Source organism: Alternaria ethzedia (genome assembly GCF_023757985.1).
Source record: "Alternaria ethzedia strain BMP 0044 chromosome Unknown scaffold_49, whole genome shotgun sequence".
Lineage (NCBI taxonomy): Eukaryota > Fungi > Ascomycota > Dothideomycetes > Pleosporales > Pleosporaceae > Alternaria > Alternaria ethzedia.
Window position 1 is genome coordinate 14 of NW_026056242.1, and position 16,905 is coordinate 16,918.

Here is a 16,905-nt window from a genome sequence, read left to right on the forward strand (position 1 = left end):
TGGTTGAATTCTAGCAATATGATGGCGACATAGGCTTCTAAATTGTAGTGTTGATGGGAGAGATACAAGGGAGTGGTGATGGTGGTGGTGTGGATGGTGGGGGATGGTGATGGGATGGTGGTGCGGATGGTGGAGGCTTACAGAAGGGGATTTGTTTGATGCGGAGGGTTAGGCGGACTTTGTTTGTGAAGGGGCTTGCTGTGGTATTGTCAATTTGTGTGGAGTATGGGATGAATTCGGACTTTGCTCACAGTCATAGCCGAACAAGACGACCGGTGGGTGATTTATCGGAGGCGCCATATCTGCTTGGTTGAATTCTAGCAATATGATGGCTACATATGCTTCTAAATTGTAGTGTTGATGGGAGAGATACAATGGAGTGGTGATGCCGGGTCGTGATGTCGTCGTACCCCGCCCAGCCAGTCATGTGCCGAGGTCCTGGTCGGCATGTACGGCTTGCGATGTAATCGATCAAATGTCAATCGACTATGTTCCATATGTTGTATATGGTGTTGCCGGTTATTTGTGGGTCGCAATGCCGATTCTTTCGTAGGAATTGGAGGGCGGAAGACGGTTATATGTTATTTTACTGTGACGAGACATGATGCATCAACAACAGTAGCAGGGCAGTGCTCTACAAGCCCTCCTCTTCATTCAGCCTAATTCCCCTCTCAACGAGTCCTTCAATCCATCCATTAAACTCTTGCCTCATCTCCGCAGGCAACACATGCCCCTGACCCTTGATAAAATGCTTCTCAATTTCACCTTCCTGCCAAACATCGTCCTCCTCTTCAACACCCAACCAATTCTCTTTACCCGTCACACCCTCGCCCTTCTCCAATCCACGCCACAGCACAACGCCTAGTGGGAACGTCAACATACGATCTTTCGTTCCATGGACGACCATGATCCTGTTCTTGCCGACCGACGTCGCAATCTGTTGGAGTTGCTCGGGGCTCTTGTGATGCCACCCCGCGGCAATGGCTTGTAGCATGAAGCCCGCCTTACCAAAGTACTCCGGGTGTTGTCGCTTCCAGAGTTCGTTGGCGGCGAATCGGTCGCCGTTTGTGGGAAAGGCTTTGACGACGGGTTCGAGCGTGTCGGGAGAGTCGAGCCACTCCTGCGTGTAGAGATTCTTTTTCACGCCTTCGATTTGGGCGTCGAGAGATTTGGGAATAAAAAGGTTGGCACGGTTTATAAGATTTTCGAGAAAGCCCTGGCGGTGTGAGTAGACGAAGGGTGTATGATGTAGTGCTACATACGGTTGTTCTGAACAGTTGTGCGGCTGTTGATACTAGCGACAGTGTGCATATGCGTTCCGGTATTAATATAGCCTGGATGTTTGTTAGCGAGAATGCATTTCGAAAGCATGAATATTATCCGCAATAGGCAATTTCGCCGCATCCCCCACGATCGACATACACAACCGGAGATCATATGTGCTCTACTATCGAACACGTGGGGGTGGGGTCAATCGAGCGGAGCGGAAGATGAAAGCGCCGATGAGATTACAGGATGATGCTGGGTATCAGAAGTCCAGAGAAATGTTTCTGGCGACTACATGTCGAGTATTTGTGTTCGATAACGGAACGTGTAGCATCCGAGTCGATGATCATGACGATACAAAAGTTGTGGACTTACTATCTCCTGAGCTATCATTCCACCCATGCTTATGCCAATAACGTGCAGTTCACGCTTGCCGGTCCAGCCGATGTGGTCGAGGACTTCGACCAGGTCTTGAGCCATGGCAGAGGTGGAGTATCTCGACGTGGGCTTGTCGGAGTCGCCAATGCCCCGGTTGTCAGTCACCAGCGACGAGTACTGATCGCCTTTGTTGTGGGCGAAGTCTTTCGTCTGGCGCTGCCATGCGTACTTCATGCCACCAAGGCCCATGACCCACTACATGGCGTCAGTCGTTGAGTCTTCACGATAACTGTGTACACGGAAAATGCCGGAAGCGGCTATAGAGCGAAATGTATAAGTGTGCGAGTTGGACAACCTGAGACACGACGCAGACGAGTTGAGACGGTCATTGTGACTGAAACGAAACGGTGACAGGGTGCCGGTACCCGTGGATTGGTAGAAGAGGAACATTACAAATGCATCCCGGTCAAGAACAAGCTTTCTTTGGCGTGATATGCAGCGCATCATGTTGGAGCAGATATTAATACCGAAAGTGGGGCGACTTACCACGAGGTGTCTGTCGCCATGGCCGTGGACCTCGTAAGCGATGTTAAGGGGACCGCCACGGTCTTTGGCCACAACGGCCTTGCCTTTCTTTTCTGGTTTGAGGTCCCAGATGGTGTGGTTGAATTCAGGATGTTGCTGCAGCTCTTCGACTGTCATTGGTGCCATGGCGGGGAGTGGTGCAAGCCTCGATCTGGAAAGTTAGTCAGAGGTTCAGGTGGAGTGTCAGGCAGGTGGAATGTCAGGAGGGGCGGAGATGCGAGGATGCGACGGGAGTGGTGGCGCAGCAGGGTGGACGACGTTGTCGTGTGGCTGCCGCTCGGCATGTGTCTCTTGGTAGCGGTGTGCCCATAGCGCATCCCGGCAAGCGACAGGTACGCGAGCGTTGGAAGCGGAAGGGACCAGGAATGCTGACGTACTATTCTTGTAGGCGCTTACAGATGAGCTCTAGGCTGCAGAATGAACAAAACTAGGCTTACAGAGTAGTATGCTCTAGAGTGGTCTTTTCAATGTGAAAGAAATGAGTTGTTGTTAGTTTAGTATAAAGTTCTTCACCTGCCAAACGCGTGGGAGAAGCAATATCGCAACGTCATGTCTGCTAGCCCGATTCCAGCCCAGCTGGCGTGGCTCGTGTCTGACTAAGGCGGGCTGGACGCGCGAACTACGGACGACGCGGCTCTCTAGGCTGGCCGTAGTTATTGTAGTAGACGCGGAGAAGAGCTGCCTCAGGTGTCGTCTCAGCTGCTGCCAGACGACTAATCACCCTTACCGCCATCCTCGTGTTGCCGTTTTTAGCGGGCGTTGCGCATCTGCAACAGGCCAAACAAGCTTTCTGCCTCACCCGTTCACCGTCGGCCACGATTCGACACTCGGCGAGTCTGCGACACCCACCCCCAGGGCCCTGTAGATGCGATCCTCGGCAGCGTTTCACCCTGCTCAGCACTAGACCTCCAGACCCCCAGCACGACACCCCTCCGCCCTCACAAAACACCACCAGGCCCCGGACATCCGCGAGGGCCCAATTGCCCGACGACCTCACGACTGACGACATAGCGCTCCTAATACACCATGAACCCCCCTCCCAACGGCTTCTATGCCACCGGCCCGCCCATGATGAACCCTCCGCCGCCGCGTCTGTTCGGCAGCGGCACCTACGACCCGTCGCAGATGCCGCCGGGCAACATGTTCAACCTCGACGACGACGACCACAACGACAGCGACCCCAAGCGGCGGCGCATCGCACGGGTACAGCGCGCGGATATGCGAGTGACGACGGCATGCTGACAGGATGCAGGCGTGCGACATGTGCCGGAAGAAGAAGATCAAGTGCGACGGCAAGATGCCCTCGTGCACCCACTGCCAGAACTACAAGACCGAGTGCATCTTCACCCAGGTCGAGAAGAAGCGGCAACCGCCAAAGGGGTAGGTGCGATCGGAGTGTTGCGCACATGGCATACTGACCGTGCACAGCGCCAAGTACATCGAGGGTCTGGAGAACCGCCTGGCGCGCATGGAGTCGCTGATGCGCCTCTCTGGCGTCCTGCCCGAAGACGACGATGGCAGCACCGACCTGGCCACACTCGAACGGCGGCTGGAGGCACGAGCCGGCCGATCCGCTACACCGCGGAATAGCATCGACGACAGACGGGCCTCCATGGCACCGCCCACAACAGGCCACTCGACCGCCAATGGCACACCAGCCCAGCCAGCCCTCCCCAGTCCGAGGAGCGGCACCGCCTCACCAGAGCCCCAAGAAGAGATGGACACCACCAAGGACAAAGACAAGGAAGAAGATGCGCTCGCCGAGATGATGTGTTCCCTGGTGACAAACAACTGCGGAGAGACTAGATATATCGGTATGTCGTCCATAATCCTCGTCTCCACCGCTAATAATCCCAGGTTCATCCTCCGGTTTCTCCATCTTCTCGCCCAAAGGCATACAATGGGTCAACGAAAAGACCGGCGACAACTCTTTTCGCGATATGATCTCCACAGCCGCCGTCGAGGACAACAAGTGGATCCAATGGCGGCCTGACGTCTTCCAGGACATCTTCAAGCGCCGCGTCTACAAGCAACTACCGCCCAAGCATGAGGCCCTGTCTTTACTCAAGGACTACTTCGAGAACTTCAACTGCATGTTCCCCCTGTTCCACGAACCAACCTTTATGCATCTGGTGGACAAGCACTACTCGAAAGACCCATACGAAGGATCCGGCTGGTGGGCCAGTCTGAATGTCGCTCTGGCTTTCGCACATCGATTGCGCGTTATGAGCAATCTAGTCCCAGCAGAAGAAGACGAAAAGGCGTGGCAGTACCTGAAGAATGCGATGAGTGTCATGGTAGAGCTCACCATGCGCAACACCGATCTTCTCAGTGTCCAGGCTTTGCTGGGAGTGGTATGTAATGACGGACTTTGAAGATGTTCTCATCTAACGACTTCAGGGTCTCTTCCTCCTCGGGACACCAAACCCACAGCCTACCTACTTCTTCGTTGCCACCGCCATGCGACTTGCGCATAGTATTGGTCTTCACAAGAAGGGTGCCAACTTCAGTCTCAACGCCGCCGAGGTCGAGCAACGAAGGCGTGTATTCTGGATTGCATATATGCTGGACAAAGAGTGAGTCTTGTAATTTTCCACCAGTATACACAAACTGACCCCCACAAGTATCTGTCTACGGTCTGGCAGACCACCTGTACAAGACGATGACGATATGAACGTCGAGCTACCGAGCGAGACTCCACCGGACAACATCGGCAACATCCCGCTCGCCGATGGAAAGGGCACCATGAACCTGTTCCGTCTCATGTGCACCTTCTCCGTGATCCAAAGCAAAGTCTACAAGGGCCTCTATTCCGTAAAGGCATCCAAACAGACTGATGGCGAGCTACTCAATACTATTGGCGAACTCGACAAAGAGTTGGAAGCATGGAAAGACGACATACCACTGGAGTTCAGACCAGAGCACGACATCAAGGCATCACACACACCACTCATCCTCCAAGTCGCAGTCCTGCATCTCGGCTACTACAACTGTTTGACAACTATCCACCGCATGAGCGTGCACCACGGATACTGGACCAGTCGATTGTCCAACTTTGCGATACAAGGCCTCAACGCTCGCCCTCTGAACCCCAGAGTATTCATGTCCGCTCAATTGTGTGTTCAAGCCGCTCGAGCTTCGATACATCTCTTGAAGTACATACCTAAAGGTGACTTGTCATGTGTCTGGCTAGTGATCTACTTTCCAGTCACTGCTCTGGTCACGCTCTTCGCCAACATTTTACAAAATCCACAAGATACACGATCACGGTCGGACCTCAAGCTGATGAAGCTGGTCGTCAACTTCCTGAACATGCTCAACGACGACCAAGGCAGTGGCAGTGTTAAGCGCATGTGCACAGTTTGCGCCGAGTTTGAGCGGATTGCTACTATCGTGCTGGAGAAAGCGGATCGCGAACACGCATCGCGGCGGAAGAGGAAACAGGGTGATAGCGAACAGGATGCTCAGATCGAAGCAACCGCGGCTGAGCTACTTTCGACAGGTCGTAACCCACAATCCCCACCTCAGCAAGTTACGACCCCACAAAATCCTCCCGCCCAAGAGGGTATGATCTTCAATCCAGATTTCCATGGGTTCAACGAGGTAAGCTTCACCACTATGGTACTAGACCAAAGCTAACTTGCCCAGCCCTTCCCCTTCTCGCCGAACTTCACACACGACTCTTTACAGCCCAACATCCAAATGAGCCAATACGGCTCACCAGGAATCACCGCGCAAATGCTTCAGCAATCACAAAGCCTACCAATGACAACAGGTGGTGACATCAACGGAGTGAACGCCAACATCAATGCCATGGCCGGCATGGGCCAGTTCGACCAAACTCTGAACAACGTTCCACAAGATCTATGGAAGATGCCAATGACACTGGAATGGGATTGGGCTGATATGACTGGTGGCTTCTCGGGATACGAGGATGGCATCAGCATGAACGGTGTACTTCCGGATTTCTCGAATAACACCGGCCACGGTACAAGCGAGTTCAACCAAGGCGCCATGAACGGCGGTCGATGATGAAGCTTACTCGTACCCGATCGGATGGAGCTTGCCGTCCCGACAATGGTGTTGCACAACATCGATCATTACGTTTTGACCCTTCAATGTCAGCAGAGCATTCTCTCGCGTCAGGTAATGACAGTTACCGCCCAACTCCAGCACGATCTTGCGTGCTTCGCTATATACCACTTCTCGCCATTGGAGGCATCTCGGTTTCCACCTCCGTTTATGATCTCATAGCTTTGTAAAATAATGTTGTATCTCCAAACAAATACATCTTTGTAATAGCACATCTTTGCTACCACCCGACAACGTCGCGCATGTACGGTAATCAAGTCTTGGTAACCATCTGCAAGATCGACCATAGGCTACCACTAACATGACGCTAACGATTATAATCCGGAGATCCTCGCTGTACGATGATGTTTACCGACCTTGACGTATGTTCGCCCAAAGAGCGAGGTATACCTACCAACAACCCCTGCGCTGATCACGTAGTCTCATCCGATTCCTTTTCCTCATAACCGCCTTGCTTACCCCCAACTCACATCCCATATTGTGTTGAATGAAGACAAGATGAAGAACACAACCTCCCTCCTCTCCACCCTCATAACCTCCAACCACATCCTCTCCCACCACGCCGTCCTCGACCCCTTCGGCCACATCAGCGTCCGCAACCCAAATACCAATACCACTTTCTTCATCGCTTTGCAAATTGGGCCTGCGACCGTCTCCTCCCCCGCTGATATCGGCGAGTACCACATCGTCGACGGTACGCCCTTACCCGGTACCGTGGGTGGATACGCGGAACGATTTATTCATAGTGAGATATTGAAGAGATATCCGGATGTGCAGGCGGTTGTGCATAGTCATTGTGAGGATGTGTTACCGTATACGGTTCTTGAGGGTGAGAGGGGGTTGGAGCCGGTGTACCACATGGCTGGGTTTCTGGGCGGGGAGGTACCGAATTTTGATATTGGGGATGTGTATGAAGAGCGGGAGCCGAGGGATATGCTTGTCAATAGTGTGAGGTTGGGGGAGGGACTGGCGGAGAGGTTTGGGAGGAATGAATCGAGGGTGAGGAGGCCTTTACATACCACGGTTTTGATGCGCGGGTAAGTACTGCCCTGATATCAAAATCTTTAGGTGAAGATACGCTGATTTCTAATTTTGATATATAGGCATGGCTTCGTTACAGTTGGTGACGGGATAGAGCAGGTCACTGATTTCGCATATTACGCGGCGAGTAACGCGAGGGTACAGACGAGGGCAATGTTGTTGGCGGGGAGTCAGGGGGGTAATGTGAGGTATTTGAGTGGGGAAGAGAGGAAAGCGACGAGTGAGATGAATCGCTGGATCGTGTTTAAGCCTTGGAGGCAGTGGGTTATGGAGGTGGAGAGAAGTGGGAGGTTTGTTAATGTGCTGGGGACGCCGCCGCTTGAGGTAGACTGAGGTTTGGGCAATGGGTAGATTTCTAGCAGTCTTCCAGATGATAGAGTAGTTCAACTTTTAGAGCTAGAGAATCTACAGTCGATTGAACTGCATTGTTTGGCGTGATCGAATCGTGGGGTTCATGCCGATAGATCTGCATGACGCCATCTGCCAAGCCCCAACAGTTCGGGAGCGGAGGAAGGCGGTGGTACCTAGGCATTCTTTCTCCGCCCTCGCGACTGCCGTTCGTCCCCACTCACGTCATGTTAAAGTTATCCCATAACAGGAAGCTCGATATACTACCAAGACCTTAGCAGCTGTAAAGACGTTAAGATGCCCGCAAGATGTCCATGGATGCAGACATCCGCTCCTCATCCATGCCTGATAACGTGCTTATGCATACACATCACGACTACTCCAACAGCATGCGCAATTGACCTATAAACATGCAGTGCCTCATTCTCAGCAATGAGTGTACCTCGCAGCACCTCCCGGACCATCTGCTAAGTCATTATCTTCAAGCTCCGAAGGACCTCAACTTTGCACGCATCGATCATCATGAGGACCTCGTACAAGACAGTTTTAGCTTTACTTCCACTCTACGCAACTACGACCATCGCGGATCGATATGCCAGCAATATACGTCCGGTGATCGTCGATGCACCACAAGTGGCGGCCAATTTCCCCGACGTGGATGGCATTCAACTGTTGTCGCCCGCCTTCATAAATCCGGAGAACGTACCAGCGACATTTGCGAACGGCACCTCCGGACCGACTCTACAGCGTGATCTGGGTATATTCAGAAGACCATAACACCTGCATCTTTGAGATTGCTAATTTTCAGTAGAAACCTTCGTGAAAGGCCTCACCCAGCGCAATGGATGGATCACCTACAATAGCGGCCTGAAGTCTGAGGAAGATCGCGCGATCCCATACGTCACATTGACAAATGGCAAGAAAAGCAGTAAGAAACTACGCGTCTGGATCCAAGGAGGCCAGCATGGAAACGAGCCCGCAGGTGACGAGGGCGTGCTTGCACTGCTCGGAAAGTTTGCGCAGGACTCCCAGTGGAGTGCCAAGGTCCTTGAGAAGATCGACCTTACGATCATCCCGCGTTACAACGTCGATGGCGTCGAGTACCTACAGCGACAATTGGCTTCCAACTACGATCCCAACCGCGATCATGCGGTACTTGAGCGACAGCAAACACGAGCCATCAGGAAGCTGCAGTCTGAGTTCGATCCTCACATCTTTATCGACGACCACGAGTACACAGGCGGCAACTTGGTAGCGGAAAAGTACATCCGCGCGCAGGATCTTTTGGTCTCCGCCAACAAGAATCAGAACGTCAATCCCAGCATCCGAGCGTTGAACCAGGATTTTGTCGACGACATTTTCTCAGTTGCTGAGAGCAAGGACCTGCGTATCTTTCCATACTTCACCACGACTGTTGCAAACGGCACGATAACGATTGAAGAGCCTGATGCGCTTGCTGCGGCAAATCACAAGGGTGCTGGTAACTACCAGGCCCTTACCTTCCTCGTTGAGACGCGTGGTATTGCTATCGCGGATCAGCACTTCCAGCGACGTGTAGCTTCGCATGTTATCGTTCTGGAGACTATCCTCAACAAAGCAGTGGATGAGTTCGACGACATATACAGCGCCATCGAATCCGGACGTAAAGCGTTCATCGAGAGCAAAGACGACATCGTCGTCACCTACGAACAACGCATCACCAACAAGACAGTCCTGTTCATCGACGAATCAAGCGGCGCGATTGTCGACGTCCCAGTCCTTTCTCGTAACAGCGATCCCTCCATCGTCACTCTCTCGCGCCCCCGACCAAAAGCCTACGTCTTCTCACGCGCCTGGGCTGATGTAGTAGAGCGTCTTCGCATCCTCGGTGTCACCGTCGACGTTCTGGAAGAAGACTTTGTCGGGACTGTCGAAGCGCTTGTAGTCACGAAGGCTGAGCTAGCTGAGACAAAATTCGAAGGCATCGCGGGTACAACAGTCACGACGAATGCGACGCAGCGTGCTGTTACGATACCCGCTGGAGGCTTCTACGTTGATACTAAGCAAAAGAACGCCGGGTATGCGTTCACGCTGTTGGAACCTGAGGGGGAGGCAAGCCAGGTGTATTACAACAAGATTCCGCTGGAGGTGGGGGATGAATATCCCGTATTTAGGGTCTTGTAAACTGCCGATACATGGACGTCTGCAAGAGTAGCTTACGAACAACCCATCTGCCGATGTTGCCCGACTTCTCCATCCAAACGAACATGCATAACCCCTTCTTCAGCCCTACATTTCTCTCATCAACGTTACTAGCGCCCGGTGTCGTGCTTCTAGTGGTGTTCTAGCTGTCTCCAATCGAATCGAGTGTCGTGATGGTGATCTAGGTGGCCTGACACCAAGTTTACCATGTACTCCCTTGGTTCTCATCGTTTGTAGGGCCGAAAAAAACAAAGTCTATTCCTCGCGATCGTGAGAGTAGGTGGGCCGGGGGTCAACGTGGATGTAGTGTACGGTAATTGACTAGTGCTTACTGCTGTCAGGCGAAGTTCAACCGGCAAGAGTGCTTGTTTGAACTCGTCATTGAGAGTGCGTGGTAATGACTACTCTCCTGGGCTGCGTTCTTGAGCTTAACGTCTCTTCGCGAGAGACTTTTGGTGCGTAAGTTGGGGCTTTAGAAAGTCGGAAACGGTGGACAACTAGTCTAGACAACACTCAAAGTTTCATGCGTAGACCCACATCTGACATAGTCTCATTCTCACTGACAACGTGTAAACCGCTTCTGTTACCAATTCATTCTCATAGATATATATACATGAATGTCATAGCCGTACCAAACCCTCACAAAACGGAACAAAATAAAGCCGAAATGTAATGCGCACATAGCCATAAGCTACAAGCCACCTAAGCACTGCCACCAAGCTGCTTAGTGACATACTGGGTTCCCAAGTTCTGGGTAGGTGTGTCCCTAGGGTACTGAAGATGCTGCGCGTTGATACCCTGACCGTGTGTAGTATCGCATACACCGTCGCCCTATTCACTGTTAGTAAGAGCTCCTGAATTTAAAGGTAAGTGGGAAAAGGAGAGAACTTACAAAGATGCACACATCCAACGTCTTGCCCTGCCAGTTATCCGGAATGCCCCTGCTCAGCGCCGCAGACAAACCATTAACGTTCTTCGTCGTAGTACCACCGTTGTTGTCCACATTGCAGCTCAGTCCACTCTTATGCGCCGGGTTGCCAATGAGGAAAACACCCTTCACAGCATCGAAATTCGCGCCAGTGAGCTGAGACATGGCATTCACCGTCGCCTGAGCACCCTGACTGTATCCCTCGAGGATGAAGCACTCAAACGGGTTGGTACGTAGTGTAGACTGGACTTTGTTGACGATGTCTGCGGTTCCGGCAGCAGAGTTCTGCGAGAAGCCAGCGGCGTAGACGGTGTTGTAGATCTTGCCGCCTGAGACTGCGGACTGGATGTTGCGGTTCATAGTGCGGAAGCCGGAGGATTCGCCTTGGATCTCGCCGGTACCACGGGTGTTGATGATGGTGTAGGAAGAGCATGCGGCGCGGGTGGAGAGGTTGTCGACGGGGGCCGCGGTTGAGAGAGCGAGCAGCGAGGCCGCAGGGAGGATGGTGGAGAAACGCATGGTTGATGTGTGAAGTTGGGTATGGGTATCTGAATGAATGTATCGAGTATGACAGTGAGAGAAGTAGAGCTGATGATCTTATCGTCAGGGTGGTGTCGATATTACAGCGGATCGTCTCTGCCTTATATATCCACCCTTCCCCCCATAGACCAGCCGTGTGTAATAGGAAAAAGCACCCTCTACTATCCATAGATCCCACTTCACCTCGGCAGACATTCTTAGCGCGTTTCACTCGCCGATCCCCAGTCTGCACCTCTACACCGAATAGGACGGAACCTGCATCCGCTTCGGAGCACTAAGTCATAATCGTGGCCGTCTATCCTGTAGGCGCCTCGATCGACACATGGCCTAACGGCTGTCACCGTCTGGAGTGGGTGGAGATCTTCTCTACCTTCTCGATTCGGATGACTTCATGACCAGGAACGGGGATTGCGGGTGAGGTGTCGTGACGGGTAGTCGGTGTCTCTGATCTTGCATCGACGCCATTGTGTCAAACACGTATGTCATATGTATCTTCGATTCCGGGATACCGATGGCGAAAGGTGGCGCGGCGAGATCTTTCGAAACTCCTCAGTCTTGATAGTGGCTGAGGCGGCATGGAACATTCCATCCTATGCCGTCTACTCGAAACAGCCAGGAAGTGGGGGTAGAGTCTCAAAACCTCCAATGACATGGCAAAGCGCATTCATCGTGCCTCGGGGTAGCGACTGCACCATGGTGGTCACTGGACCACCCGGTGCGCCTCACAGTCTCTAGGCGCAGGTCCTGAGTCGCTCATGCGGGTCCGCGGATTGTTGGCCTTACCACGTTCGGTATACTTGCCTGCTGTTTGTGGTTTGGAGCCTGCCGCAAGGAGAGCCCCCAATTATTACTCCTTGCCGTCGATCGGCATCGAGCCTCGGCACGGCAATTGAACAAGGGGAGGTGCAGCGTCGGTGGAAGTACCACAAACGGATGGTGAGGAGGTGGAAGTGAGGTCGGAAATTATCGAAAAAGCAAGTGAGTAATCAACCTAGCGCGGGATAGTCAAGTGCGACAGCGGCGCGAACAGTTCGTCGAGAGAGCTACAATGCAGGTAGCGGACACTGACAGAAGAGGTGTAGTCGTCGTGCGTTGGTGTGCCGAAACCTGGGCCGATCTTCCTACTCGCAGTATGGTACGGGTGATCGTTAGCGGGTCCCGCTGATCCGAGGAACGGCTCTAGCGCTGCGCTATACCGGACGTGGCATACCAAGCTCCGAAAGCTTCGACTTCAGGATGGCATCTTGACCGAGATGTCGGCTGGATGTTGACCGAGGTGGTAGTAGGTGAGTACGATCTGGAAGCAGAATGCGATGTGTACCTGATCGTTAAACTTTACCCCGCCAGATCATCCTGGGGTGACCTCGCGGGAGGAAGCAGCAACGTAAGCGCATCAGCTGATCGAACGTGGTTTTTACAGGAACTGCCGGAACGGCGAATTCAAACCTTGGAAGGGAGCGACCGAACGGTGACATGGAAACTCTAAGTGACGTCTTTGCGCTAGACCATGTGTCAAAAGGTTCCAAGGTTGCCTCAAAACGTCGCCACGTGTGACGCTAGTTCCACTTCTCTTCCTCGTCATTTCACTCTCCAGGTATTCCCGACTTATTCGCATCGCGACGACTCGTATCGAGCACTTGTTTTCCGCGGAATATCCAATGGTAACTGAATATTGCGAGGTCCTTCGGCACATCGCGCCGCCTCCATACGTTCCAATCTTCCTGCATTACTTCAGTCTCAACGGCTTTTGTTCCCAACATCAGTATCTTGTAGATGTAAAATAGAAGAACAGGATGTCCTGCAAAAGTCTGGCAGCTACACATCTCCACACATCTCCACCTGGACAGTCCGCGATGTATCGCGTAATCATCCGGTGATTCCGGTCAAGCAACAAGTCAGAAGCACAAGACTCTCCTCAAAGCCACTCCACTCCCTCATCAAATTTCTCGTAGAACTTTTGATTACATTGGCCAGGTCGCGCTGATATAGGGAGAGAAGGAGATGTGCTCACGCAGCGTCAGTTTATATACGCCTCCCGGCCCAAATGCTAGAGCTCGAAAGACGTGTGAGTTTTTACGATGGCCTTCAAACGGAAGCAACCGACACATCGGCGACAATCCTTTCGGTTTAGATCAACTTCCCCGGACGACTGAACCCATCGAATCCCCAAGTCAATATCTTGGTGCCAGTCTGAAGACGTCTCAGTCTGCTATTCCCTTGCATCCACCGACGGAGCAGGACCATGGCTGCGCTCGCAGAATCTTTCGAAGAAATCATGCCATGTCGAATATGACCTTTTGAGAAGGAGTTTTTTCGGGAAGTCCGAGGGGTCAGGTTCCACAAGCCAGGAATATGATTTTATACACGCAGACCTAGCGCGATTGCCACCAGGGCAGTACATAATTCCAGGAGGTGGTAAATCGAACAACTCAAAAAGCCAGTACGCATTACCAAACCTCCAAAAGGACAGTAGATCTGGGTGATGTCCTCTGTGCCCTTCTCCATAGTCATAATTCAGCGCAGTGCCTTTTTCGAAGCTTCCGAACACCTACGCCGATAATCACATCCATGTGTCCCTTCTCCATGAGGAATTCCGCTCTGTTTTTTGCTGTCGCTCAACGGGGAGGCCGACAAGCTCACGTCATGAAACCGATAATCGTGAGTTTGAAGATTCTCATTCTTCGAATGCTTGATGATTTTGGAAGAGTGAAGTCCGTAACGTTTTGGTCGCAGGATGAGAATACAGTCGTTCAAACTTGGTTTTTTATATGCGGCTGGAACGGAGGCTTACCAGCACCCAACACATGCTATTGTGGTAACTGCGTTTGAAGATGAACAGAATCCGATCCGTTAGGTGGTAGGTTTTGCACGTCGCCTGCCTGGAGACAGGCAGGCGTACCGCATACAGCAGTCGATGTTGTTTTTAGATCCCCATAGTGACGATGGTGAAGTTTTTTGAACTACCGGAAGCCATAAGATCGATGTAAAAGTGATACTTCGATGTCAGCGGGAAGGCAAATTTAACTTGCTAGACAGACGCACAGAGACTGCCAAGCGCACCGCATAATATCATTGAATATCTCTTTTGGTCTCCATATCAGGGCACTGCCAAAGATTTGAAACTCCAGAGGCCAGTGTAGAGGGACGAGAGGGAGACGTCGATGGTCGCTGGAAGGTGACTTTATGTTCGAGCTGACCGGAGGCAGGCACCCGCACAACATAATTGACATCTGGTGCCGTTTTCGTTCCCCATAAGAGGAAACAGATCGGGTTTTTGAATAATTGGAAGCTGGGATATCGGTGAAAGAGGGAGACTGCAGTAGTCGCTGGAAGATGCATCTTATATGCGGACCAAACAAGGACAGGCAGGCGCACCACATGTACGCATCTTGAAATCTTTTCAATCTCCATGAGGAGCGACTCTGCATCTTTCGAGCTATAAGAGGCCAGGGTATTCGTACAGCAGGAGCGTATTTGCAGGTGTCGAAACCTTGAAAGGTGGGTTTTGAACGCGGGCGAAACGGAGGCAGCCGGAAACGCCACATAGGGGAATATGACCTTTGTTTTGATCTCCATTCCGCGAACATGGTGAGTTTTTGGACAATTGGAAGCTGGTTTATTGGTGAAGGAGAGAGGCCCAAGCAGTCCTTGGTGGCCTTTATATGCGAGCCGAACGCAGACGCACCGCATACTAACCTCCAGAAGAGGTTTTGGTTTCCATTCGGCGAAACAGAACAATTTTTGACATATTTGAAGCCAGGATATTGGTACAGAACAGACATATCCATGATCATCGGGATCTTAGAGATGGTTTTTGATTGCGCGCCTCGCGGAGACAGCGAGACTCGCCACATGGGACAGAAGTGATGAGATTTTGATCGCCATGAACAGATCCGGTCTCACTTTTGAATAACTCGAAACTGGGGTTATGATATAGGAAAGATATCTCAATAGCCACGGAAGGTGAATTTTGTATGCGTGATACAGCCGGATAAGACGAGCGCACATCCGGATGTTATCTCCGTTCTTGAGCTTCTCATTTGTGCATTGCCATGCATTTTCGGTAGACACCAGCGAAGGTGCCATCGAAGACGACGAATGCTAATTCTCGGAAGGCTGGTAGTGCTGCGTGCAAGCAGAAAAGGCGAGAGCGGAGGCACACAACATGAGGCTCTTGTTGGCAGATTTTCAGATCTCCATGTTGTAGTGTTGTCAGAATTTCGGATAGATGCAGGCCGGGGCTCCGGGGCCAGAAGGAAGACATAGTTATCGAAGAGCGGTCATTTGGATGAGTGTGGGAGAGCGAGAGGCAGGCACTCATCATCGTTGGATATCGCCGCTTCCTGGAACTCCATTCTAAGCTCTTGTAAGGTTTTTGGTAAAAGAAACCTGGAAGAATAGTGTAGAAGTGAAAGTCTAGTCGCGACAAAGGCGAGTTTATATATGCGTGGCCACAGAAAGCAGAGGCACAACATGTCGATAGCAATTGTTCTTTTAGGTCTTCATGGCATCCATCATCACTTCCTTTTGGATCCATACAGACGGAAGGCGTGGCATTGAAAGAGGGTTGGAATTATTGGAGGATAGGAATATTACGTATGCGGGCAGGGAGGAAGCAGAGGCACAAAACATGATTTGAACTCACGTTCTTTTGATTCTCCATAGGAGCGAGAACGTAGGTTTTTGAAAAAAGGAAGCCGGAAGAATGGCAATGAAGTGTAAGAGTAGTTGCGGCAGAGGAAGTGGCTTTTATATGCATACAGAGAGAAAGCGCAGGCACACAACATCGCTCGGGTATGGTCGCTTTTTGAACTTCCATACTGGGTATACTCATAGCTTTATGCCGAAGAAGGTCGGAGTATTTGTGTTGAAGTAGAAGCCCAGTCATAGAACTGGACTATGAACTTTTGTGTAAACAGAAAAAGGAGGCGCAGGCACAATCATGCGCTGATAGTTTCCCATTTTTTGGTTCCCATAGGAACTCGTTGGAGACATTTTGGTAAACCCAACTCGGAATGTTGGTGTAGAAGTGAAGCTCTTGTTGCTGGAAAAGAGGCGGCTTTATATGCGACTGAGCCGGAGACAGCAAACTCTCGACATATCGTTGAAATTCCGGAATTTTTCGAGTTCTCATCGACGTTTTCTTCGTACATTTTGGTAAAACAAGGAAATGAATGTTGGTAAAGAAGTAGACGTCCAGCCGCGAGGAGGCAAGTTTATATAGGCCTAGAGATATTGCGGGCAGGCGCACAACATTCACCTCTAGGTTCCTGGTTTTTGACTCCGGTCATGGGTATCCGAATGCAGTGTTTTTAGAAAGCGAAGACCGCGACATCGCACATACCGATTTTACTTCAAGTCTTTGGCTCGAATGCTATCTGCAGGCCGAGGAACGAGAGGCGGACGCACAACATGTACGATCTCCATACATTTTTGGAACTCCCATAGAACCCGTTGGTGCGGGTTTTGGAAAGTAAAGACTGCGACGTTGGAGCGAACGCAGACATGGGCTCTTTGTGAATATATTTATAGTCGACTTGCAGGAC

General features: G+C 51.6%; 4 protein-coding genes across 4 annotated transcripts; 2 read left to right on the forward strand and 2 right to left on the reverse strand.

Annotated features, from left to right (window-relative positions):
• Positions 1-634: 634 nt before the first annotated feature.
• On the reverse strand, positions 635-2,346 carry J4E87_010446 (uncharacterized protein; the record flags this gene model as incomplete). Its single annotated transcript, XM_049382020.1, has 4 exons — positions 635-1,216; positions 1,263-1,334; positions 1,642-1,899; positions 2,191-2,346. 4 exons carry the CDS (start codon positions 2,344-2,346, stop codon positions 635-637), a joined length of 1,068 nt encoding a protein of 355 aa, XP_049228195.1.
• Positions 2,347-3,255: 909 nt separating this feature from the next.
• Positions 3,256-6,261, forward strand: J4E87_010447 (uncharacterized protein; the record flags this gene model as incomplete). The annotated part of the gene is made up of 7 exons (XM_049382021.1): positions 3,256-3,432; positions 3,482-3,609; positions 3,658-4,043; positions 4,087-4,583; positions 4,630-4,805; positions 4,854-5,832; positions 5,878-6,261. The coding sequence occupies 7 exons, from the start codon at positions 3,256-3,258 to the stop codon at positions 6,259-6,261; spliced, it is 2,727 nt and encodes a 908-aa protein (XP_049228196.1).
• Positions 6,262-8,232: 1,971 nt separating this feature from the next.
• Positions 8,233-9,873, forward strand: J4E87_010448 (uncharacterized protein; the record flags this gene model as incomplete). Its single annotated transcript, XM_049382022.1, has 2 exons — positions 8,233-8,467; positions 8,522-9,873. The coding sequence occupies 2 exons, from the start codon at positions 8,233-8,235 to the stop codon at positions 9,871-9,873; spliced, it is 1,587 nt and encodes a 528-aa protein (XP_049228197.1).
• Positions 9,874-10,593: 720 nt separating this feature from the next.
• On the reverse strand, positions 10,594-11,338 carry J4E87_010449 (uncharacterized protein; the record flags this gene model as incomplete). Its single annotated transcript, XM_049382023.1, has 2 exons — positions 10,594-10,722; positions 10,784-11,338. The coding sequence occupies 2 exons, from the start codon at positions 11,336-11,338 to the stop codon at positions 10,594-10,596; spliced, it is 684 nt and encodes a 227-aa protein (XP_049228198.1).
• Positions 11,339-16,905: the final 5,567 nt, after the last annotated feature.